Raw genomic sequence first — 26,157 nt, 5'->3', positions numbered from 1 at the left:
CAAAAGGGAAAGAAAAAGGCCTAGGCCTCATTCCCTTTTGTAGCCCATCACTCTCTTTGTGTAAAAGAGACCAAACTTAGGCATCAGCCAATCAAAAGAGCCTCACCCCTTAGAACCCTCCTGAAGGAACCGCAGAGCCTCAGATTTTCGTAGCCGTTGTGTGTAGCAACCATTTCTGCTGAAGGCTGAGCTTTCCTCGGGGAGGTGGGTGGGCGCATGGGAATCTATGAAAGTTACCAATACTGGGGAACTAAAGTTACAGGTAAGTAACTTGTTTTCTTACCCGAGTATTGGAACTTTCATAGATTCCCATGCTTTTGTATCAGAGTAGCAAGCAGTTAGCAATAACAAACCCACATTTTGTGTCATAGTATACATTGCAAAGCCAACATGACAAAGCTACAAAATGTGCAAACTTACGGAAGGTGGGATAGAAAGGAAAGCTCACCAATTATTGGAAGAGATTCCTCAGGACTGCTTGGCCCACTGCTGTATCTTCTTGCTGCAAGGAGTCCAAGCAGTAATGCTTAGTAAAGGTGTGGACACTGCTCCAGGTAGCAGCTCTGCAAATGTTCTTTATCTGCACCCCGGCAAAGAGGGCTGTTGAAGACGCCACTGATCTTGTGGAATGTGCCCGAACCCTGCCAGTCAGTCGTTTACCTGCTGCAGAATGGCAATGCAGAATGCCACTGGTAATCCATCTTGCAATTCCCTGTTTTGACAGAGAGAGACCCTTTCTTGGACCACCAAAAGCAACAAACAATTGTGTGGATTTCCGAAATCACTTGGTGCGATCCAAATAGAATTTCAAACATCGCTGCACATCTAGAGAATGTAGCGCTCTCCCCGCTGGTGTAGCCGGGGGAGGGAAGAAAGCCTTAAGAATAACCGGCTCGTTCAAGTGGAAGTCCGAGGGTACTTTGGGTATGAACCTTGGGTTGGTTCTCAAGATAACTGTTTCTTTTGAATTGTAGAAAAGGCTCTTGGATCGTGAGAGCCTGTAATACTCCAACCCGTCTTGCCGATGTGAGGGCAAGAAGGAGAGCCAATTTCCATGACCGGAACGTCATGTCTGAACGATGAATTGGTTCAAACGGACTCTTCATGAGCTGAGTAAGGATGAGATTCAGGTGCCAAGTAGAAGGCGGAGGTCTCACTGGTGGATAGACCCTAAACAAGCCTTTTAGAAACTGTTTTATAATTCTGGAAGACCACAAAGAAGGTCCGGATTCCAACTGTCTGTATCTTGAAATTGCTGCCAAGTGAACCCGTATAGAAGAATGGGCCAGCCTAAACTTAGCCAAGGTCAAGAGATAAGGCAGAAGCTGATGAGGTTTCGAAGAAAAGGGGTCAATCTTCTTTCTCCTGCACCAAATGCAAAATCTCTTCCATTTAAGGCGGTACGTCCTGTTTGTGGAAGGGGCTCTCGCTTGGGAGAGGACTTCTTTAATTTCGGTTGAGATGGGGAGATTCATAAATTCTCGCTGCTCAGGAGCCATGCCGTCAGGTGCAATGACTGTGGATCTGGATGCCAAACCGGTCCCTTTGACATTGTGAGTAGGTCTGGAACAAGCTTCAAGGGAAGAGGTGGAGCTAGCAACAACAGATGGAGCTCCGTGTACCAGAACGGTCTCGGCCAAGCAGGGGCTATCAGGATCATCTTGCACGGTTCCACTTTGATCTTCCTGATCAATCTCGGGATCAGTGGAATGGGGGGAAAGGCGTAGACAAATGTTCTCGACCAGGCTATCGAAAGCGCATTCCCCAATGATCCGTGGTGGTGAAGCCTGCTTGCGTAAGACCGGCATTTCGTGTTGATCGGTGTGGCAAAGAGATCTATCGCTGGTGTGCCCCACTGGCGGAATACCTCTTCAAGAACTTGTTGGTTTAGCTCCCACTCATGACTGACTGATGATAACCTGCTCAGTCTGTCGGCATTCTCGTTCAAAACCCCTGGCAAGTGTTCTGCCTGAAGTGACATTCCGTGAAGGATAGCCCATTCCCAGATTTCCTGAGCTTCCTGTGACAACGGGAGAGATCTGGTTCCTCCCTCCTTGTTCACATAATGCATGGCCGTGGTGTTGTCGGTCCTGATGAGAACCTGTGAACCTCCTAGACGTGGGAGAAAAGCTTGAAGAGCCAGTTTTATCGCTCTGAGCTCCAGTAGATTGATGTGGAGCAGTTGATCGTGAGGAGACCAATGGCCACTGACGTGCAGGTCCGGCATTACTGCTTCCCAACCATCCAACGACGCATCCGTTGTCACTACTTGAGGAGAAGGATCGTTTACGAAGGATAGACCTTGGGACAAGTTGCCTTGATCTGTCCACCACAGGGCCGCTCTTCGCATTGTCGGGGTGACAGACACTTCGATGTCGAATGATACGTGCACCTGTTTCCATTGGATGTCCAATTGTTCCGGAAGAGGCCGCATTCACAGCCTGCAGTGAGGAATCAGGGGTATGCATGATGAAATTACCCCTAGCAGAGACTTGTAGCGGCAAACTGAAAGACCTTCTTTTTCGTAGGTCCAGAGCCATGGTTTGAAGCATCCTCCGTCTTTCTAGGGTTGGAAAAGCTTTTAAGAGTTTTGAGTCCAGAATGGCTCCCAGGAACCGTGCCTTCCTGGATGGAACCAGAGATGATTTGTCTTTGTTTAACGTGAGTCCCAGATTGCGAAATAGGTTTGTACAAGCCTGAACAGCGTCCGGCGCTTCTTCTCTGGACGGAAACTTCAGCAACCAATCGTCCAGGTAAGGAAAGACTTGAAAATGTCTTCGTAGGAATGCCGCTACCGGCGCCAGCACCTTTGTGAAAATCCTCGGGGCTGAGCGAAGACCAAAGGGTAAAACCCTGAATTTAAAGTGGCTCTTGGCTACTGTAAACCGTAGAAACCTTCTGTGTGCTGGGTGAATCGGTACATGAAAGTATGGATCCTCGAGATCGAGAGTGGCCATGAAATCCCCCGGATTGACCAACCTCAGGATGTCTTGAAGGGAAACCATCCGGAAAGATAGGGAGATGAGATAGGCGTTGAGCTCCCTGAGATCTAGAATGGGGTGCCATTTCTCTAACGTCTTCCTGACTAGGAAGAACCTGGAATAGAATCCCTGTCCTCTCTGGTCGGAGGGAACCGGCTCTATAGCCCCCTTGAGGAGCATTTGATGAACTTCGAGCCTCTGAAGACCTAGGTGTTTCGATGGAACGGCTGCCGGGGGCTTTGTTGGTGGGATTTGGGTGAATTCCAAGGTTTGGCTCTTTCGAATGATGTTGCGCACCCAACGGTCCGATGTTATCTTGGACCAATTCAGAAGGTATTTTGCTACCCTGCCTCCAACTGATGACTTCTTGGAGGAGGGCCCAGTAGGAAGAGCCAGGAGGCCGCTATTGGCGTTTGGTCACATTGCGTCCCTGGCGAGCCTGCTTTCCTCTGTTAGGCCTTGAGTGATTGGAGAATTGGCCCTGCCTTTGTTGGTAAGGCTAGCGGTACTGCTGTGAGGTTGAACCATAGGAAGAGTATTTTTGCTGTTGGTAAGATTCTCTGTAGTTCGTACTCTTACCCCTGGATCCTTTAAAAGGTGTTTTACGGTACTGGAGCGTACCCAAGGATCTTGCAGTCTGTGTCTTTTTTGATCTCTTGGAGAGTGTCATCAATCAGTTTCTCGAATAGTGCCTCTCCATCAAATGGAAGATCCAGGACTTTATTTTGGATCTCGGGTCGAAACCAGGTTGCCTTCATCCACCCCTGGCGACGAAGGACCGCAGCTCCCACCAAAGAACGAAATGCCGTCGTGGCAATGTCCATGGCACAGTCGATGACCTCCATCGATGTCGCTTCCCCTTCTTGCAAGACCTTCCTTGCTTCCGCTTCTGGAGTTATTTGGTCCAGAAACGGTGCGACATCACACCAAAGCTGACGGTCATATCTGCCCAATATTGACAGGGCATTAGCTGCTCGCACAAGAAGACTCGCCATGGACGAGAATCTCTTCCCGGCATTATGCAATCTCCTTCCCTTCTTGTCCGGAGGAGTTGTTAAAGGAGCAGAAGGGTTGCGTGACTTCCTCTGTGCCGCCTGGGAAATCACGGAGTCCGGTTTCGGGTGACCGGTCAAGGCAGCTGGACCATCATCAGGCGCCTTGTACTTCTTATCTAGACGCTGTATCACAGGGACCACCGTCGCTGGATTTTTTATAGCCTTAAGGCCCTCAACCCAGAGATGTTGCACTATTGGAATGGATCTTGTCGTTTTCCTGTAAGGTTCCTTGAAATCGTACAAGAAACACTCAGAGGACACCTTAGGCATTGTCAGTTTGAATCTTCCAGTCGCTCTTTCTATCAGCTGATGAAAACCTCCGATATCAGCAGGTGGAGAATCCACCAGATCCGGACTTTGAGATGGAGGGTCCGGTATGACGTAATCATACCACTCGGAGTCCTAATCATCCCTACCCTCCGAATCATGATCCTCATCCGAAGAATCACCATGAGTGACAGCAGGTCTGGAAGGCTCCTGTGGAGTCGAAGTCGGTGGTTGAAGAGACTCCTGAGGTGGTAATACAGGAACAGCCGTTGAGGCCTGTGACATGACAGGCATGCCGTGCGCTACAGGAGCTGGAGCAGAGTGTGTAGCCTTAGACTTATAATCTTGCAGCATATTATGTAGGTCCTGTAGGAAAGATGATGGTACAGTAACCATCTCTTGACCAGAGTATTGCTGTGGTTGGACAGCATGACGTTCATAGCTCCCCTCTTGATCATATCCACCATTCGAGTCAGTTTCCTGGCATTTAACCAGCAATTGAGAGGGGCTGTTGGCATAGCCGTATGAGTCCTGATCCTGCTCTCCGGACTCATCCTTGTCGAACAGTAGAGCTGGAGGAAGAGGGGGTGCCCTCCTGGGAGATGTCATGTCCGGGGTAATCTTGGTCATGGAAATCGTGATCCTCTTTTCCGATGACGAAATAGTAGACTACCCCGTCGACGATGGAATTGAGAATGCAGTCGTCGTCGGCTTAGTCGACGGAGTATGTGTCGTCAACACAAAAACACTCGACAACGAGATTTACGTCGTCGATGCAGTCGACGATAAGACTGTCGGCATACCAGCCGTCGTCAATGGTGCTGTTGTCGAAGCTCTCGTCAACGACACTGTCGTCGTCGCCACCGTTGTCGCCACTGTCGTAGTCGCCACCATCGTCGCCACCCTCATCGACGATGCGGTCGTTGTCGACGATGCCGTCGTCGGCGAGTCCCTCGCCGACGCTACTGTATCAGTCGTCGACGATCCAGTCGACGACTGTCCCGTTGACGGAACCAGTTTCAGCTTCTGCTTCAATTTCTTCGTCGACGGAGCCTCCGTCGACGACGCCTTCTTCGTCGACGACTTGGAACTTCTGTCAGAAGAATGGGAAGAGGGCTTCTTGAAGGCTGGACCAGTCTTCAACCCTTCAGAAGGCGTAGATGGTCCTACCCTCTCCTTTTCACCTCGATGAGGAGATTTGCCAGGACCCTGGCTGTCAGACTCACTGGGGGTCTTTTTTGAGGCCTTAGAATGACGCTCCACAGAAGGAGAAGGGGAACCCCTACCCCTTTTTACTGACCTTGAGGAAGAGGAAGATGCAGATTCCTCACTGTCACTGGAGACAGTATCCTTCCTGGATTTCAACTTCTGGAGCCATGTCAGAAGCCTACCCTCACGGTCCCGGAGAGTCTTGGTTGAAAAGGTGCGACAGATCTTACAGTCCGCAGCCTTGTGGTCAGGATAGAGGCAATAGATGCAGTCTTTATGCTTATCCTCCATGAAAAGCTTTTTCTTCCCACAGGTGGAACATGACTTGAAAAGGGCCTTCTTCTCCTTGTCAGACATCCTGGTAGGATCAGCTAACAATCTGAAGTGAATCTGAAAAGAATCAGAAGAAAAAACCTTGAAGAAACTCTCTGAAGAGTAGAAGTTGAGCAGAGCTCAAAGGAGACTCCCTAAGCACAACGTGCAGTAGAAAATCTGAGGCTCTGAGGTTCCTTCAGGAGGGTTCTGAGAGGTGAGGCTCTTCTGATTGGCTGATGCCTACGTTTGGTCTCTTTTACACAAAGAGAGTGATGGGCTACAAAAGGGAATGAGGCCTAGGCCTTTTTCTTTCTCTTTTGTGCCTACTGCTATGTTATTTTTGTTACCGAGACTCCCATTCCGACGACGGGGAATAATACAAAAGCATGGGAATCTATGAAAGTTCCAATACCGGGGCAAAGTGTTTTCTATTGTACCACAATGATTGATCTGTGTGTCTTTCTTCATCCAGCCTCACTTATTCTTTCCTTCAGCCATGATTCTGACATGCATGAGCACAGGAAAAGACATCTATTACGAATACTAAAAAGGATGCCAGGTGCTGTTGAAGTTTCTGAAGATTGCAAGGTTACAGTCCACTACATGTTTTTTCAAACTTTTTGTTCTTATTTTCCAGGTACACCTTCTCTAGGGCCTAGAACTGGACATTGAATCTCCCTTTTCTGAGTATTTTTTTTCCACAGCGCTAAACTGGTGCAAGTTCCAGAAAAATAACTGAAACCCTTCTTCAACTACTTGCATTTCGCGACAAGTTCAAATATTGCCAGAACTCGTAGGTTTTTTTGCTCACAAGTTCAACATCCACGATATACAACATAATTAAGCCTTCAAAGCCAAGCTAATAACTTTTTTGAAAATCAACATCTCAAAAAGGATTGCACGGATTTACACCAAATCATAAAATTATGCTTTGAGTGAACTTCTAAGTCCATTCCAATTCTGGTGTAAATCCATTTAATGTGTTTTGTCGTAGAATTGAGAAAATATCCCTATGGGAACTAAAATCGTAAATGCATGTTTTTTGCTCCCCAAACTCTGCAAATGTGTCTCCCTACATGGATAAGAATGAAAATTGGCATTACGAAACTTGGACGATTTTTGGATGGGTTAGCCAAATTCCATGCAAGTTCTAAGAATAAAAAAAAAAAAAAATACATTTTCAATGGAAAGTGGACCTGAACCAAAACTAGAGTGCTATGGCTGACACTGCAAGGAAAATGGAGTGCTTAACAAGCAACACAAATAAGTACAGTGGCAATGATACTACTGAATAGTAGCATTTATACAGTAAAAGTACAGTAACAGTAGAAACAGTTTTATAACGGCTCCAGATAAGGGAAGTGCCACACAAGCAGAACGAGAGGTGTGATGGGCTAGAATGCAAGCAGGATTTTCACTATGTTGGTTTTACAGGATGAGGGGTCAGATGTTGGGGAGTTGAATAGGGTCTTAGGGTGGCCTTCACAACAAGGACCATATGAAAACAGGATTGCATAGTGACCGTCTCTGCAAAAGACTAGAAAGGAAGTTGCGCATGCTACGGATAAAGCGACCTACAGAGAAGCCATCAGGAATTATAAAAACGAAATTAGATTTAGACAATCTACACACTACACGGAAAAGATCAAATCGGCGAAATCTAAGCCTAAAGAAATCTACCAGATTGTGAAAACACTGACCAGGCTGCCATCTCCATCGCCAGGCAATGACAACTCATTCTCCCGATGCGAGGAATTGGCCAATGCCTTCTTTCTAAAAGTAAATACAATCTATCTTTCCTTCTCTGACCCGGAAACAGATTTGTCCTCGCAAAAACCCGTTCCACTGATCAAACCAGAGGCCTCCTACCATAACAACTATTTGGACCATTTCCCAAAGCTGCATCTCGACACCCTTGAGACCTTAATAAATCAAATCAAATCAGGCTCACCCTGCGACCCTGCCCCCCCCTGATACGTTGATCCAAGTCAATAAAGCCATCCTTCCCACTCTAATGGAGCTGTTGAATTCGTCCATCACAAGTGGGATAGTCCCACAGGCCTGGAAACATGCCATGGTCCGAGCATTGTTAAAAAAAAACAATCTTGATCCAACGAATTTTAACAACTATCGTCCGATATCACTGCTTCCCTGGGCAACCAAGATCTTAGAGAAACATATCAACATCAGTGTAACTCAGTTCTTCAAGCATAACCATCTGCTCGACACCTCCCAGACATACTTTCGCCCAAAACACGGCATGGAGACAGCTTTGCTGGCTGTGACAGAAGAGACAAGACGGATACTCGATCAGGGAGGGTCAGTGGCAGTGATCCTCCTTGATCTGAGCGCCGCCTTCGATACGGTTAACCATAAAATACTTTTAAACCGTCGCCTCGATATGGGAATTTCGGGAGAAGCCCTGGTGTGGACCAGGTCTTTTCTATCTGACCGAACCTTCCAGGTCTTTGAAGGCACATCGGTCTCTTCGAGCAAGCCTCTGGGATGTGGGGTTCCGCAGGGCTCTTCATTGAGCCCTACGCTCTTTAATGCCTACATGAGACCGCTGGCTGGAATTGTGCGTCCGCATGGTATTAACATCATTACCTATGCGGACGACACACAGCTAGTGGTCTCTCTTGCACAAAAGAGCAACCCACTACCGCAGTCCAACTTAACAACATGTCTGGAACAAGTCAAGAGATGGATGACTAAATCATGTCTGTAGCTCAATGATGATAAAACTGAGCTAATGCTCCTAGGCCCTCCAACTCTCTCCACCTTAGAGTTGTCATGGCCTCTGAGCATGGGCTCAACACCCACCCCTAGAGACATCAAAAGCCTGGGGGTGTGGATGGACAAATCATTGACCTTCGACACGCAGGCAACCAAAGTCTCTGCGACCTGTTTCGGCCTCCTAAGGATGGTAAAAAAAATCCTTCCACTTCTTCCCTTTGAGGCCAGACAGATAGTCATACACGGCTTAATTCAATCTCGCCTTGATTTTAACAATGCTCTGTACCTTGGGGCGCCAGAGTACACCCTACAAAAACTGCAGCGCACCCAAAATTGTGCAGCTCGCACATTGCTTGGCACCCCCCGCAGAACCTCAATACAACCTGGCTTAAGAGCATTGCATTGGCTCCCCATTAAAGAGAGAGTTAAATTTAAATCTCTGTGCATTGCACATCAGGCCTTTTGGAAATCAGGTCCAGAGATCAACCACTCCTTGGTATCGCCATACAACCCTACCAAAGCCCTCCGAACTTCACATGCCTTCCTAGCCCAAGTCCCAAGGATTCACAGATCGAGGGCCGGAGTTCGATCCTTTGCTTACAAAGCCCCGAAAATATGGAACACCTTACCACTTCATCTTAGAGCAGATTCTAACCTGCTGAGCTTTCGCAAGCAGCTTAAAACATTTCTTTTTAATCAATAGGATCCCCCCACTCCTCTTCTTCTTCTCAGAGCACTGATGGTAGTTTTAGCGCCTGGACGCCTCAGGGCAGCTGTTAGCGCTTAATAAAAACGATTTTAATTTCATTTCACCCATGGTGGCGAAGAACCCTTTAAATGATCTGGTAATGCCCCAAACATGCTTACGATAGTTACAGGTAACATCCAAGTTCTGAGCACCCCCTGTCTAAATGACTAAATCTTCGTTACAAATTAGCAGAAACAAAAGTGATTTTCTTTGTTAACAAAATATATCTCGTAGTGGTAGACGAGAGACTCCTCTACTCCATATCCTTTCGGTATCGATATCTGGCATCCTTCTCAGAAAGGTGGTTGAAGGCGGAAATTCTGACCTAAAGAATTTAGAATTACTATTTTGTGGTAGAGTGGGCCACATGACAGTAGTTGGGGGAGCTCAACATTTCACGTCTGAACAACAGGTTCTTAAAAAAATGTTTGTTACCCTTTGCATTTTATGTAGCATTTTAGAAGGCCTTTACCTTTGACTTATTAGCAATTCTGATAGAGGTTATTAATGATATAACCCAGACAGCCAGAGACCTATGCCTGATTACCCTAGCTGGAAGAGGTGGTAAGAAAGTAATGCAGGTGTCTCTGGATGTTTAAAAAGCTTTTGACTTACTGGGCATTTATGGGGATACCCAAGTAAAAGGGATGCAACTGGATTGAGGTGATGTGGGGAAGTAGTACATTATCTGGGTATCACATTAGTTCTTATTCAACAGAATATGCATCATAGAAACTTCTGAGTGCTCTTCAGAACAGCTAACGTAGACCTACATAATGGGAACTACCGTACCCTCTCATGGCGGGGGAGAGTGGTGTCTTAAAGAGGTCTATGCAGCAAAATTTCTACTTTTCTTCCAGATTATAATCTTGAATATCAAAGGGGAGGACATAATAGAGCTCCAAGACCTATGTAGTGAGTAAGTTTAGGAAAGGCTAGAATAGGATAACATCCAAACATGCTTAGGATGAAATAGTGGCTTGGGAATGCAAACCTGCTGCAATACTACGAAGTAGCGCAGTTGTGCTACCAGGCTATGGAGTGTACCAGAGAGAAGTCAGGCCAAGCATCATGCATCATAGATCATACACACTCTGGGATGTTCCGTGGCTTCCTAGTCTCAGAGAGGTTGTTGCCTTTACATGTCCACGGTGGTCAGGACCATGCTTAAGGTGAACTCATCAACTAACTTCAAACCATCATGGAGAAATCAGTACTGCCCAAGACTGCACTGCGAGTTGTTCAAAACCTGGAAGTATGGGGATACTGTAATAGGGGCGACCGCATTACAGAAAAGTTGCTATGATATCATAGAAATGTTAGCACTTCAAAGAGATCTCCAAAGACCCAATCATAATCAATCAATCAATGACATTTATAAAGCGCACTACATACCCGTAGGGTCTCAAGGCGCTGAATCATAGGAAATATTACACTGATGATTAGAACTAGAACCGATCATTTGGAATGTATTCACCTTTTAAATATAAATTTGCCTATCACATTTCACAGAGGAGGTAGAAATGGTTCCCCTTTATTTCACCCTTTATAGAAAACTCTAATACTCAAGAAGCTTCGTTCTCTAAAAATGTGGTTTCATATATTTTAGCATTTTGGTGTGCAATTTCAATTTTGGGAAAGATGACAAATAAAATGCCATTTACTTGTAACAAAAGCTTTGAACCCTGTGTCTGAAATCAAAAATAGTTTCAAAATGTTAAGGTATCAACTACAGGAATATCTCCAGGGTTTTGTTATGATATCAACCTACAGTCAAAGATTCACCGCATCTGAGCAAGTGCAGTTCACTCTACAGGACTCAGTAACTCATAACTCAAGAGAATAACAGAAATATACCCCAAATTATCCTTCAAGTTGCAAGTACCATAACCTGATTAAAGCATCAAGTATAAACTACATGCCTTACCCTGTTTTCTGTGCTCCATAGTCTTTGCTTTCTTTACATAGGAGGTGAACAGAGCTGTACTGGAGGGCATCTACCGCATCAGGCTGCGGAGGGGTTGTTCTCCACTCACACTTGTCAAGAGGGGTGGCGTTTTGAATATAGAAGAGAGCCTTTTTTCTCTCACACCAAGTGTCGAAGACTCTGCAGAACTCCTCCCAGGAGAAGAACTCCTTCCCCAGCAAATCATCATCGTCATGCAATAGGTTAATCTGGAAAGAAAGATTAAGCAGTGAAGAGAAAGGAAACGGGTAGATGTGATGAAAAATAAAATCACAAGTCAAGGCCCATTTGGAATACTGAGTAAAGTCTGAGTCATTTAAGGAGTAGTTTATCTATCTTTGCAGGGCCTCATAGTTGAGAGTTCTCTGGGTCATGTACAGAACATTGTGGCCAGCTGGATGCCGCTATTGGATTACTATCTAGTTATAGAGGCTTCAATTTGAAGACTGAATTCAGTTCTAGAAGCCTCTTATGATTGTGTTTTCTGTTCTAGAAGCTTCACTTGGGAGTATTAGAGGCAATTCAAGAGACATTTGAAGTAGTGTGCCTACTTCTGGAGGCGGTGTGAAGTACTGTGACTAGATCCTGAGGCTTTGGGGGGTATTCTGCCCAGTTCTAGAGTATATATCTTGGATAGCTAATATCCAGTACTAGACTAGTTTGGTATATATTATGCACTTGTAAAGGCCTCCTTTGATGGATTGAATCAATTCAGGCAGATTCATTAGGAGCACTGCATGTCCTGTGGCCACACAGAGTAGCTAGTCTTGTTTTCTCCTGTGGACTACAGTGGTCAGATCTGTGAAACTCACCTTGGGTATTGAGTATTGTGAGCAGTTTGGGAGGCTACATGCAAAGTACAGAGTGCAGTTTTTAAAGTCTTGTGTGCACTTTTGTAAACAGTTCTGGACATCTCACGTAAAGTATTGCATCCGTTCTGGATGCCACAAATCCAGAAAGTGGAGGACAAGCTTGAAGCAATTAAGAGACTCTTGTTAAAGCTATATGACAGACTGGGATAAATGTAGCCCAGAAGTTAGCATTTTTCATTAGATATATTGTTGTCTTCATTTAGAACTGTAAGAGGTGCAATATAGACAGTCTAAGGAGTGACATTAGAAAATATCAAACAAAATGAAGGCTAGGGAATTCACAAAAAGCTACCAAGCAGAAAAAGCAAAACTGCAAATGAGTTCATAACAGTCTAAGACAAGAATAGGGGATTTACATTACTGAGACAGCAAAGATAAATATGGAGATCATGCTGGGTATTATAGACCATTGGTACTCGCACACATTTTCCAAAGGGCCAAAATGTTGGTGTGTAATGTGCCAGATGGCCAAATTGATGACAGCAGGATGGCGGTCGGGCGAGGGGAATTGGGTTGATTAGCGGTAAGGTGAGTGTAGGGAAATCGAAGCATATAAATCTAGTGGAGGAATAGAACAATGTGAAACCAGAACACCCAGGTTTATTTCTTGCTTCCCCACATTACTAAATTGTGAGATCCTAGGCAATTATTTAATTTTACTTTCCTTCTTTTTCTTCATAATCACATATAAGAGGACATTGAAATACATGACTTCACGGTGTGCGCTGTACAAAACCTTCTCCTGTATTTAATTTAATAAACTATAATGTTGTTAATGTCTAATAGAAACCCAGGCCACCCAAAGGGTGCACATAACAACTGACTTGCATCTTAGATCACCATTGGCGATGTTGTCAGGGTAGAGGGAAGAAATAATGTTTCGAAATTTGTTTTGAATTTGTTGATATCAGTTTAAAAAAAAGAAAAATTCTTTACTGCAGATTTTAGGTTCATCTTACATGTTGATACAGCAATATTGTTGCATACAGCTCCGAACAGTCAACGTTACAATCCCTGTACAGCATCAGTTAGCTCATTTGGGGTTGTCTCTGGAGCATATACTGAACCCACCATTTAGTGTAAACATTGTCAGTAGCAATCATATTAACTTTTAACAGAACAACCCCCCCTCTCAACCTCAGCCCTCCCCCCTTCCCCTACCCCACCCTCTCCCCCACCAAGCCCCCCCTCCCGCCCAGAGGTCTCTCTAACCACATCTCAGAGGTACACTCCCGTTCCTCCCCCAGTCTGGGGCATACAGTCCCCACGTGGCTAACACCTGTCGACACAGTCTGCGTGGAACTCTGGGAGCTCCTCCCTATCTCCTGGACCATTAGCCCCCATGCCTGCAAGACTTCCGGGAGTTTAGCATCCCTCCTAGAGCTGCGTATGTGTCCCTCCTCCGCTTGCGCCCATTCCTTCAGGTCTGCTTTCCATGTCTCTACCAGCGGCCCATTCTGTGTCAGCCAGTGTACTGCTATTCGTCACCAGGCTGTTACAAGACCCAACATCAGGAACTTCCTGCTGGTTTTACGTTTAGGGTCCCGAGTGATCATTCCAAGGAGGCAAGTACTTATCTCCAGGGAGACCCTCTATCCAGTTATCCTGTGTAAGTCTTCTAGGAGAACTGTCCAATACCTCTGAATCCTGGGACATGACCAAACCATATGTGGAAAATCTGCCTGCACATAGTGGCATCTGGGGCACCTCCGGTATCTTGAGCTTTCGATGGTGTGGAGGCGCTTGGGTGAGAGATATGTCATGTGGACCATATTGTATTGTATCTGCTTAAATCTGTTGGAAACCGCCACCTTACGGACTCCCTCATGAATGTTTACCTATTCCCGTTGCGCGATCTCCTGAGGGCTCAGTTCCTGCCATCTAGCTTCTATTTTTAGAGGTGCACATTTTTTATCATCCTGTAACGCCCTGTACAGATGGGTGACCAGTTTCTGCCCTCCCACCATGGCTATCATCGTGACCAAGGTATGTGTGTGTTCCGGAGCATCCGGGAACGTAGGCCATAGATGCCGTGCCGTTGCCGCTATCTTGGCGTATTGTAAAAAATGCCCCTGCTCCAGTTCAAAAGCGTCAACTGCTTCCTGGTATGTTATGAACCATTGTTCAGGATAGAGGTCCGCCAACATAAGACAGCCTCCCTTCTTCCATTTATCGATAGACATGACCCGGTCAATAAGCTCAAAGGGCGGCATCAGCCAAAAGTCTGCGTCCGGGGCAAACAGTTGCGCCTGTATAAGCCGTCTAACCACCCTAGCCCAGATAGCAGCCAACAGTCGGCCCAGTGGGGGGCATTGGTCCTGACGCCCTTTTGTATGCCATAGAAGCGCACCGCGCAGTCTATCTCCATACGTGTCCGCAAGGAGCCACAGTTCCCATAACGTGTCTGTATCGAGCCAGGCCACCGCATACTGTACTTGGGACGCAAAATAAAGTTCAAGATCAGGAATTTCTAAAACGCCTTTGCCCCAAGTATGCTTAATGACTTCTAGCTAGGCTCACCCTACAACGTTTTCCATTCCACAACAGTTATAAAAGCATAGCATCAAGGTCACGGAAGACCTGGTGCGGGAGGTCAAAGAAAGAGCCCTGCATTGTGAAAAGACAGCGAGGCAGCACCACCATTTTAATCAGGGTGATCTTCCCCATCAACGAGAGACTGAGTGTGGTCCAGAAATCAATACTACTCCGGAGACCTCCAAGTATGCTCCCCATATTGTGCTGGTAAAACACTTCCCTGTCCCTACTGATCCAGATCCCGAGGTATCGCAATGTATTGAACACCCACGGGAGCCCCACCTCTGGGAGTGGAACCCCCGCACCCCTCAGCTTCCGATCCAATCGGATACAGTTGCAATTTAGTGTTAACAAAATGGAGTCCAGAGGCCTCAGCGAACTGACCCAAAGCCGCCAGCAATATTGGAAGGGAGTGAGTAGGCTCCCCTAAATACACCAAAGCATCATCTGCATACAGTGATACTATATGTTACAGGGCCCCAATTTGGATAGTCAACAACAACAGTCCTAGTTCTCGTGGCAATTTTCCATTGTGACATTGTAAAACATCTCTGGCCAACGTGCCTAATCCAAGGGATTTCTTTAATCTTAAGGAAATCCTGTAATGCTTCAATGTATTGCCTTTTAAAACAACAACCTCTCTGATTGAAACAAACAGGACAGCACAAACAAAAAATGTGTGAAGAAGCGAGATGGCACCTCACGGGCGCACCACCAATGGGGCCCCTGGTTGGTACTCACCAGGATGGCCCTGTTCTCATCATTGGTGCCATCAAGCTAAAACCAAAAAACGTGTCTCGAACCTCAAAAGTAAAAAGACAGTGAATGGTGCAGTGGACACAACTTATATGTGACAAAACTAACAACATTTAACATATAAATCACTGTGCAACTGGGACCATAAACTTTACTTTCATTCCCTTCTCTGTTGCAAACCAATGAACACACATATATTAAAAAGGAAGAGAGTAAATACTACCTATCGATTTACTCTCTACTCACAGCCAACATGTTTCATTGCCTTGGTTTCTATCAGGCAATTTCTTCAGGGCAATATACTTTGAATGCCACTGCAAGAGACACTGAGGCTTGGGTGCTGTAACAAAAACAAACAAGAGTGTGGTCACCTGGTGTCCCCCTCTGTATTCTGCAGCTTAGAATGTCAAACCACCATGCTATATTCAGTAAATGAATGAATGAAAGGAATCTATTTACCCTGCATATAATTTTGCCTCTCATACCAGTGATGAAGGAATGCTAAAAAGCGGAATCCAGCCCCCTTAGGTGAGCATGGTCCTTACTCCCCGTTCGAGAAAGTAACTGTAATTTAAAAACACAGGGTATTACATTAATTCAGCATAGGCGCCTGTTCCCAGCTAGCGCGTTCCGAACATCCTGAATGCAGCCACGTTAGATGTTAAATGTTACCGGTAGAGCAGTAGCGGTAGGCGTCCTCTCAACCCTCGAGCTCCGAACGAGTAAGTTTCTGTATATTTACCAGTTGGGGAGCGATCGGATTGGTTCAGGCTGCCGATTTTCCGGATCTCGGATTGGTTCCCGAGATCACGTTCCGCTCATTTCGATTGGTCAGCATTGTCTGTTGACACGGAAACCGGTTTACGTGTCAGAACTCAGACTGTCCTATTGTTAAATGCCGGTCTTCGATAGAAAGTCCCGGCCATTTGTAAATGGGCACATTAATCCAGGTTTAGAATGGATATAACCTGCGTTTATAATGTTTAGTGTGCGCCACAAATTACAGCGAATAGTATTGCTAACAATAACAGGTATAACCAACATTTACATTGTTCGTATCCCGCATTTGTTTAGTGTAAAATTTAACAGATTCATAATATATTAACGGTTTATATTGGCAGCTCACCCCGTTTAATAGGTGTGGTGTGGAAAGTTAAAGGCTCTATCACTTGCTAGGTCAGTTCAGATCATATGTTGTGAGAGTCAAGGTGCCACTGGAATGGAGCATGAGGTTTATTAATATAGATGTTATATATATTAATTTTAGGATGGAGGAGTACCACCAGTCATATAGGACAGCAGACCACTACGCTGGAAGACAGCTCTTCAGAAGGTTAGCGCAACTTATTCCATTCTAAAAGTTCGTTCAGCCCTTTCTGCTCACTTTGTTCTTGATATATCCAGCGGGCTTCCTTATTGATTAGTCGTCTTTCCACCGACTGTGCATCGCCCATCACTCTCTCTAACACTACCCAAGAAAAGGTGTGTTTATTGCGGTGGCAGTGTTGCACTAACTTAGTAGTCAGTTTTCCATTCCGTATCGTACTGACATGTTCTTGGATGCGGAGTTTGATCTTCCGTGTGGTGAGTCCGATATACTCCAGACCACACTCGCATTTCAATCTGTATACCACGTTGGTTGTATTGCAGTTACTGAAGTGATTCAGTGACCACGTCTTCCCAGATTGAAGCGTCACGGTGGTGGTTTTCTTAGTCATTGGACACACAGAACAGCTCCCACATGGGAAATGTCCGTTGGGGATGGTGGTGTTCTCAATTTCCCGTCTTTCCACACTTCGGGTGTGAACGAGTTTATCCTTCAGGTTACTCGCTCTTCGGAAGGCAAACCGCGGTGGTGGCATCTTGAAGTCCGCTGTAGAAAGTAGGGACCAGTGTTTCCTGATCGACTGGCGGATCTTTGTAGCCATAGGATCGTAGGTCATGACTACAGGTAGACAGTCTAATTTCTCTTTAGGTTGTGTCTCTAACAAGGCTGCTCTGGGTGTATTCAAGGCTCTTTTCTGGGCTTGCTTGACTACTCTCCGTGGATATTCACGGGCTTCCAGTTTCAAACTTAGAGCTCCTGCTTGTTCTTTATATAGTTCTGTTGAAGAGCAGTTTCGTCGGTACCTGAGAAATTGTCCTACAGGGAGATTGTCCCTCAGTGCTCTCGGATGATATGACCGGTATGACAATAATGAATTCCTATCGGTCGGCTTTTGATGTACGCTTGTTCTGAATCCTCCTCCTGATGCCTCAATGTCAAGATCCAGATAGACCGCCTTAGTATGGTCATAGTTCCAGGTGAACCGCAAGCTCATGTCCTGAGTATTTAGCCAATTTAGAAATTGGATCAGGAGTGCTTCTTCCCCTGTCCAAAGGAGGAGCACATCATCAATATATCGCCTCCAGAGACGTATGTGGTCTCTGAAGGGATTGATGTCAGATTCGATGACGTGCTCCTCGAATTGGCCCACATAAATGCAGGCAAGGCTAGGTGCCATCGTAGCCCCCATAGACGTTCCCGTCACTTGCAGAAAAAGGTCGTCCTTAAAGCAGAAAAAATTCCTCGTAAGCGCAATTTCTATGCACTGTAACACAAAGCTTTGTGGGGTGTCGTAGAACCACTCTTGTGTGGCCAATGCTCTGGAAGCAGCTACTAGTGCTGCATCCTGGGGAATACATGAGTACAAAGACTCTATGTCTATAGTTACAATGTATTCGTTGGCAGGTTCAAATGTTGTTTGGTCCAGGGCATTTAAAATGTCCATGGTGTCCTTGACATAAGATTTCTGGGTTACCACTGATTCACGGAGAAAATAATCAGCGAACTGTGATAAGGGCTCCAGAATGGATTGGATTCCCGATACAATGGGCCGACCCGGGGGGGGGCCGGGCCGGCTTATGTATCTTTGGCAGGATGTAAAATGCCGGGATCCTGGGGTTGGTGTTGACGAGGAACTACGCTTCCTTCGCGCTTATCCACTTCTTCTCCTTCGCCATCCCCACTAGGTCAGTTATCATTTTCATAAGATCTGGAGTGGGATCTTTGGTGAGCGGTTGATAGTTAGTTCTCACACTAAGTAGACGGCGGACTTCAGCCTCGTAGTCACAAGTGTTTAATATGACGATGGCTCCGCCTTTATCGGCGCTTTTTATAGTGATTTTATCGTTTCTTTGTAGGGACTTCATAGCCTCCCAATCACTTTTCGTCATGATTGGGAGGCTATGAAGTCCCTACAAAGAAACGATAAAATCACTATAAAAAGCGCCGATAAAGGCGGAGCCATCGTCATATTAAACACTTGTGACTACGAGGCTGAAGTCCGCCGTCTACTTAGTGTGAGAACTAACTATCAACCGCTCACCAAAGATCCCACTCCAGATCTTATGAAAATGATAACTGACCTAGTGGGGATGGCGAAGGAGAAGAAGTGGATAAGCGCGAAGGAAGCGGAGTTCCTCGTCAACACCAACCCCAGGATCCCGGCATTTTACATCCTGCCAAAGATACATAAGCCGGCCCGGCCCCCCCCGGGTCAGCCCATTGTATCGGGAATCCAATCCATTCTGGAGCCCTTATCACAGTTCGCTGATTATTTTCTCCGTGAATCAGTGGTAACCCAGAAATCTTATGTCAAGGACACCATGGACATTTTAAATGTCCTGGACCAAACAACATTTGAACCTGCCAACGAATACATTGTAACTATAGACATAGAGTCTTTGTACTCATGTATTCCCCAGGATGCAGCACTAGTAGCTGCTTCCAGAGCATTGGCCACACAAGAGTGGTTCTACGACACCCCACAAAGCTTTGTGTTACAGTGCATAGAAATTGCGCTTACGAGGAATTTTTTCTGCTTTAAGGACGACCTTTTTCTGCAAGTGACGGGAACGTCTATGGGGGCTACGATGGCACCTAGCCTTGCCTGCATTTATGTGGGCCAATTCGAGGAGCACGTCATCGAATCTGACATCAATCCCTTCAGAGACCACATACGTCTCTGGAGGCGATATATTGATGATGTGCTCCTCCTTTGGACAGGGGAAGAAGCACTCCTGATCCAATTTCTAAATTGGCTAAATACTCAGGACATGAGCTTGCGGTTCACCTGGAACTATGACCATACTAAGGCGGTCTATCTGGATCTTGACATTGAGGCATCAGGAGGAGGATTCAGAACAAGCGTACATCAAAAGCCGACCGATAGGAATTCATTATTGTCATACCGGTCATATCATCCGAGAGCACTGAGGGACAATCTCCCTGTAGGACAATTTCTCAGGTACCGACGAAACTGCTCTTCAACAGAACTATATAAAGAACAAGCAGGAGCTCTAAGTTTGAAACTGGAAGCCCGTGAATATCCACGGAGAGTAGTCAAGCAAGCCCAGAAAAGAGCCTTGAATACACCCAGAGCAGCCTTGTTAGAGACACAACCTAAAGAGAAATTAGACTGTCTACCTGTAGTCATGACCTACGATCCTATGGCTACAAAGATCCGCCAGTCGATCAGGAAACACTGGTCCCTACTTTCTACAGCGGACTTCAAGATGCCACCACCGCGGTTTGCCTTCCGAAGAGCGAGTAACCTGAAGGATAAACTCGTTCACACCCGAAGTGTGGAAAGACGGGAAATTGAGAACACCACCATCCCCAACGGACATTTCCCATGTGGGAGCTGTTCTGTGTGTCCAATGACTAAGAAAACCACCACCGTGACGCTTCAATCTGGGAAGACGTGGTCACTGAATCACTTCAGTAACTGCAATACAACCAACGTGGTATACAGATTGAAATGCGAGTGTGGTCTGGAGTATATCGGACTCACCACACGGAAGATCAAACTCCGCATCCAAGAACATGTCAGTACGATACGGAATGGAAAACTGACTACTAAGTTAGTGCAACACTGCCACCGCAATAAACACACCTTTTCTTGGGTAGTGTTAGAGAGAGTGATGGGCGATGCACAGTCGGTGGAAAGACGACTAATCAATAAGGAAGCCCGCTGGATATATCAAGAACAAAGTGAGCAGAAAGGGCTGAACGAACTTTTAGAATGGAATAAGTTGCGCTAACCTTCTGAAGAGCTGTCTTCCAGCGTAGTGGTCTGCTGTCCTATATGACTGGTGGTACTCCTCCATCCTAAAATTAATATATATAACATCTATATTAATAAACCTCATGCTCCATTCCAGTGGCACCTTGACTCTCACAACATATGATCTGAACTGACCTAGCAAGTGATAGAGCCTTTAACTTTCCACACCACACCTATTAAACGGGGTGAGCTGCCAATATAAACCGTTAATATATTATGAATCTGTTAAATTTTACACTAAACAAATGCGGGATACGAACAATGTAAATGTTGGTTATACCTGTTATTGTTAGCAATACTATTCGCTGTAATTTGTGGCGCACACTAAACATTATAAACGCAGGTTATATCCATTCTAAACCTGGATTAATGTGCCCATTTACAAATGGCCGGGACTTTCTATCGAAGACCGGCATTTAACAATAGGACAGTCTGAGTTCTGACACGTAAACCGGTTTCCGTGTCAACAGACAATGCTGACCAATCGAAATGAGCGGAACGTGATCTCGGGAACCAATCCGAGATCCGGAAAATCGGCAGCCTGAACCAATCCGATCGCTCCCCAACTGGTAAATATACAGAAACTTACTCGTTCGGAGCTCGAGGGTTGAGAGGACGCCTACCGCTACTGCTCTACCGGTAACATTTAACATCTAACGTGGCTGCATTCAGGATGTTCGGAACGCGCTAGCTGGGAACAGGCGCCTATGCTGAATTAATGTAATACCCTGTGTTTTTAAATTACAGTTACTTTCTCGAACGGGGAGTAAGGACCATGCTCACCTAAGGGGGCTGGATTCCGCTTTTTAGCATTCCTTCATCACTGGTATGAGAGGCAAAATTATATGCAGGGTAAATAGATTCCTTTCATTCATTCATTTACTGAATATAGCATGGTGGTTTGACATTCTAAGCTGCAGAATACAGAGGGGGACACCAGGTGACCACACTCTTGTTTGTTTTTGTTACAGCACCCAAGCCTCAGTGTCTCTTGCAGTGGCATTCAAAGTATATTGCCCTGAAGAAATTGCCTGATAGAAACCAAGGCAATGAAACATGTTGGCTGTGAGTAGAGAGTAAATCGATAGGTAGTATTTACTCTCTTCCTTTTTAATATATGTGTGTTCATTGGTTTGCAACAGAGAAGGGAATGAAAGTAAAGTTTATGGTCCCAGTTGCACAGTGATTTATATGTTAAATGTTGTTAGTTTTGTCACATATAAGTTGTGTCCACTGCACCATTCACTGTCTTTTTACTTTTGAGGTTCGAGACACGTTTTTTGGTTTTAGCTTGATGGCACCAATGATGAGAACAGGGCCATCCTGGTGAGTACCAACCAGGGGCCCCATTGGTGGTGCGCCCGTGAGGTGCCATCTCGCTTCTTCACACATTTTTTGTTTGTGCTGTCCTGTTTGTTTCAATCAGAGAGGTTGTTGTTTTAAAAGGCAATACATTGAAGCATTACAGGATTTCCTTAAGATTAAAGAAATCCCTTGGATTAGGCACGTTGGCCAGAGATGTTTTACAATGTCACAATGGAAAATTGCCACGAGAACTAGGACTGTTGTTGTTGACTAGCTTTCAGAGTGGAGGGCGTCCTAGTTCGGTTTGTCTTTCCCTCTAGACTCCCATTTTGTGTAGTGCCCCAATTTGGATACCCTGCCCCTGGAGGACCCTACGGTAGTGGCATGCTAATGGCTCCATCGCCAGGGAGAACAGCAAGGGGGAGAGCGGACATCCCTGTTGTGTCCCCCTGGCCATCGATATCGCATCTGAGACATATCGCCCCGTGCGGACCCTTGCCACCGGCTGGGTGTATAGAAGTCTCACCCAGTTCACAAACCGCTCACCCATCTCCAGTTTTAGGAGCACCCGCCATAGATCTTCCCACCTGAGCGAGTCAACCGCCTGTTCGATATCGAGGAAAACCAGAGTATTCTGTGCAGCCCTGCCCTCTATGGACTGCATGACATGGGCCAGACGGCGGATATTGTGCAACGCGTTCCTTCCTGGAATAAAACCAGACTGGTCATCATGCACCAGTCGCCTGAGATTTGGGAGTAATCTGTTGGCCAGGACTTGAGTAATAATCTTAAGGTCAACATTGAGCATTGAAATTGGGCTATAAGAGGCGGGTAGTAAGGGGTCCTTCCACGGCTTGGGGATCATCACAATCAGCACTTCACGCATGGAGGCGGGCAATATGCCTGTCTCACTGGCCTCGTTAACAATGTCCAGGAGCCTAGGGATCAGGAGTCCTCCAAACTCTTTATACAGCTCCGCCGCCATGCCATCCAGTCCAGGGGACTTAGCTGTTTTTAGATGCGTGATCGCCACTCTCACCTCCTCCTTCGTGAAGGGCTCCACCAGGGATTCCTGACTGTCCGGATCTAGGCAAGTTAGCTCCATTTCAGTAAGATAGGCTTCCAAAGCCTGTGGGACAACAGTGGACTCGGTCTCGGAATATATTTTTCGGAGATGTCTGGTGAATACTGTGTTAATCTCATGCTGGGTGTAAACCAGTCTAGCCCCATCCGCCTGAAGGCCCAATATCGGGAGAGGTTGGGTCGCCACCCTGATCAAGCGTGCCAGTAGGCGCCCAGCTTTGTCGCCATCAGTGTACCACTGACGCCTGCTCACAGTCCTATTGTACTTGCCCAATGACTATCATAGGACCCCTACCTTTTGTCGCAGCTCCGTCCATTTGGCCGGCTCCTCCGAATCCTTGGGAAGGCCTGCCTCTAGGGTCTTTAAGCGTTCTTCCTGTTTTAGGTCCTGTTCTAAAGCCCTCCATGTCCCCACCTCTGTGGACATACAAATCCCCCTCAACACCACTTTCATCGAGTCTCATTCAAACGCCCTCAAGCTAGCAGTATTCCAGTTCACCTCAAAATAACCTTCCAACCCTGCAGAGATCGCCTCCTTATAGACTGGGTCTGTCAACGCCTCCGTGTTAAGTGGCCACAACGGTACTTTGGAGCATTGGCCAGCCCAAAGTGTAGACCACCAGCAGGGAAGAGTAATCGGACAGATAACGGGCCAGGTACTGTGTCTCTAGAATCCGACCGGCTGCCGTTTCCTGCATAAAACAATAATCCAGCCTGCTGTACGTATTAGCTGCCGGGGTATAACAGGAGTATACCCGAATAGGGTTGCGGTGCGGCCAAATGTCCAGCAAGTGATAGTTGCTAATCATCTGGCGCAGGGCCTCCCGTATCTTGGGTTTACCATCCACCTTTGGGGGGTGCCTATCCCATTCCCCATCTAAGGCACAGCTAAAGTCCCACGCAACAATGAGTTCCATGTCAGGTGACAGATAAGATTTCCCCGGAACCTTAGCCAAGAAGTCCCAGTCGTCGGTGTTTGGAGCACAGACATTTACTAAACAGAGGTGTCTCCTATCCAGCGACCCCTCCACCACTATGTATCTCCCTTCGGGGTCAGGATTACTTTTTAAAACCTTGAAGGGGACTCCAGGCGCTACCCATATAAGTGCCCCCCTGGCGAACCCCGAATAGGAGGTTGCAAAGAACTGGCCACTCCACCGCCGTTGGACATATTTCAGGCAATCCCCCCACAGATGCGTCGCTTGTAAAAAGGTCATGCTGACCCCGTATCGTCTAAGGTATGTTGCTACGCTTATCCGCTTGACCCTGTTGTTGAGCCCCCTAACATTCCATGTTATAAGTTTATAGGCTAAGCCTGCTGATCCCCAGCCATAGGTACAGACTTTTGGTTAACCACAGTGCCTGATACAGGAGTAGTAAGAACCACAATGCATAGTGGTGGGAACCCCTACTTCTCCGCCGAACTCTCCACTGACCTCTGGTGACCCGGCATAAAACATTCCCCTGGTAGAACAATAAAACAAAACAACGCGAAAATTCTTCCCTACACCCTCAGAAAGTAGAACCTCATTCGCACAACCCAACCTTGGTCTGAGAACAGGGGGCTCCGCCCCATAGCCAACACCCACCCCTAAAGGCCCCCGCAATAATGCAAACAACAATGACAATCTGCAGAAAAAAGAATCTCAGTCCTTGTTGTACAACCAAACTGCCCGGTGCTGCGCAGTCCCGCCCAACCACCGATCTAGCCGGGCCACCACAGCACACCACAGTCTGGACACCTAGATTGCAGTGTGGCTAATTATCGCCCCACCCTTAACAGCTGCGTTCCCACCCCCGCACAGTCCCCTAATATTCCCTAAAAGTGATAGCCCCCCCCCTCCAGTGCCCCATAGTAACGTCAAATCATAGCAGTTGCGAGGTCCGTACTCACCGCGTCCAATGCAACTCCACCGACCACCATCCCCCCCGATCGGCAGTCCTCACACCCGCGACATTGATCTCACGAGCCACCAGCTTGGGAGCCAGCAGTGCCTTCCGGTTCAGATTGAGTTTCTTGGACGAGGCACAGTGGGGAAAACGGATTCTGCGCCGGTATGCCCCTCAGTTCTTCCCTCAGGGTGCCATCTGGCCCCACTGTGATGCAACCTCCGACCGGTGTCCCTTTGACGCGGACCGTTGTCTTCCATTGCGACCAGGCCAGTTCCGTTGTCGACCACTCCGTCTCCTCTGTTCCTGCCATCCTTGATGTTGTTCTTGCCCCTCCAGGCCTATCGAGTACATCCAGTCCAGCTAAGGTTGCTGTGTGTAACAGTGCTGTGAATTATCCTGTCTGACCCGCGGACTTATGCCGATTAATTGGGCAAACGCTGGGTCATAATTAAATGCTCCCTATGGACTTCTTGCTGTACTGAGGATACACTCGCATGCAAGCTTATTTATCAGTCCTCGAATTGTGTCATGTGGACCTGTGATTTATTCAACAAATTTTAACGTCCTGCACCTGCCGTTCAAAACTTGAATGGTCTGCTTTTAATATTGTTATTGAAAACGCTCAAACCACTGTTTGTCCTGATGATGACCGCATAGTCACCCAGCGGTTGAAACGCCGTCGACGCATTCTGTGGCCACAAACTGTGAAAGACACATTATATTTGTTTTTTTTGTCTCTCCTATATATGTAATGTTTGTATGTTAGCCACGTGTTTGGTAATATGAATTAGGTTGTCTTAGTTTTGCCAACACTTTCTTATGAGCGTTCATTTGATTTGTAATGTGTTTTATCTGAAATTATATGTCTAATAAACTATGAGTATTTTTTGTAATGGGTTTTGAAACATAGGCATTTTTTTCCTTCTTTTCTTTCACTTGAACAAAAAAATGTTGTATTAACTTGTAGTTTGCTATTGAAACTGTGTACCTGAACCTTTTGTTAGGTGTTACTTCCATTGCGACCAGGCCAGTTCCGTTGTCGACCACTCCGTCTCCTCTGTTCCTGCCATCCTTGATGTTGTTCTTGCCCCTCCAGGCCTATCGAGTCCATCCAGTCCATGGCTTCTTGTGGTTCAGTAAAGAAGTGGACCCTAACTGCATGCTGTACTCTGAGCCAGGCCAAAACATCAGGCTGTACTTGATAACGAGGTCTCTCAGCCTCCTCTTGACCCTCAGGAAGCCGTTCCGCATGTTTTGCACCTTTTATGTGTAGTCCGGATAGATATGGATCTCGTGGTTCTCAAACCTGTTCTCAAACCGGTCTAGCG

General features: G+C 46.4%; 1 protein-coding gene across 2 annotated transcripts in view; it reads right to left on the bottom strand.

Moving 5' to 3' along the window:
- Positions 1–26,157, bottom strand: part of LOC147701862 (uncharacterized protein ZSWIM9-like) — a 382,928-nt gene that overhangs the window by 123,966 nt on the left and 232,805 nt on the right. For both annotated transcript variants that reach the window (XM_086930496.1, XM_086930497.1), the window contains one exon: positions 11,239–11,486. In XM_086930496.1, the coding sequence (XP_086786622.1) occupies positions 11,239–11,486 (248 nt within the window). The remainder of the gene's footprint in view (positions 1–11,238; positions 11,487–26,157) is intronic.

Source organism: Lissotriton vulgaris, chromosome 7, assembly GCF_964263255.1.
Source record: "Lissotriton vulgaris chromosome 7, aLisVul1.2, whole genome shotgun sequence".
NCBI classification, from domain to species: domain Eukaryota; kingdom Metazoa; phylum Chordata; class Amphibia; order Caudata; family Salamandridae; genus Lissotriton; species Lissotriton vulgaris.
This window is presented reverse-complemented; position numbering and strand designations above follow the sequence as displayed.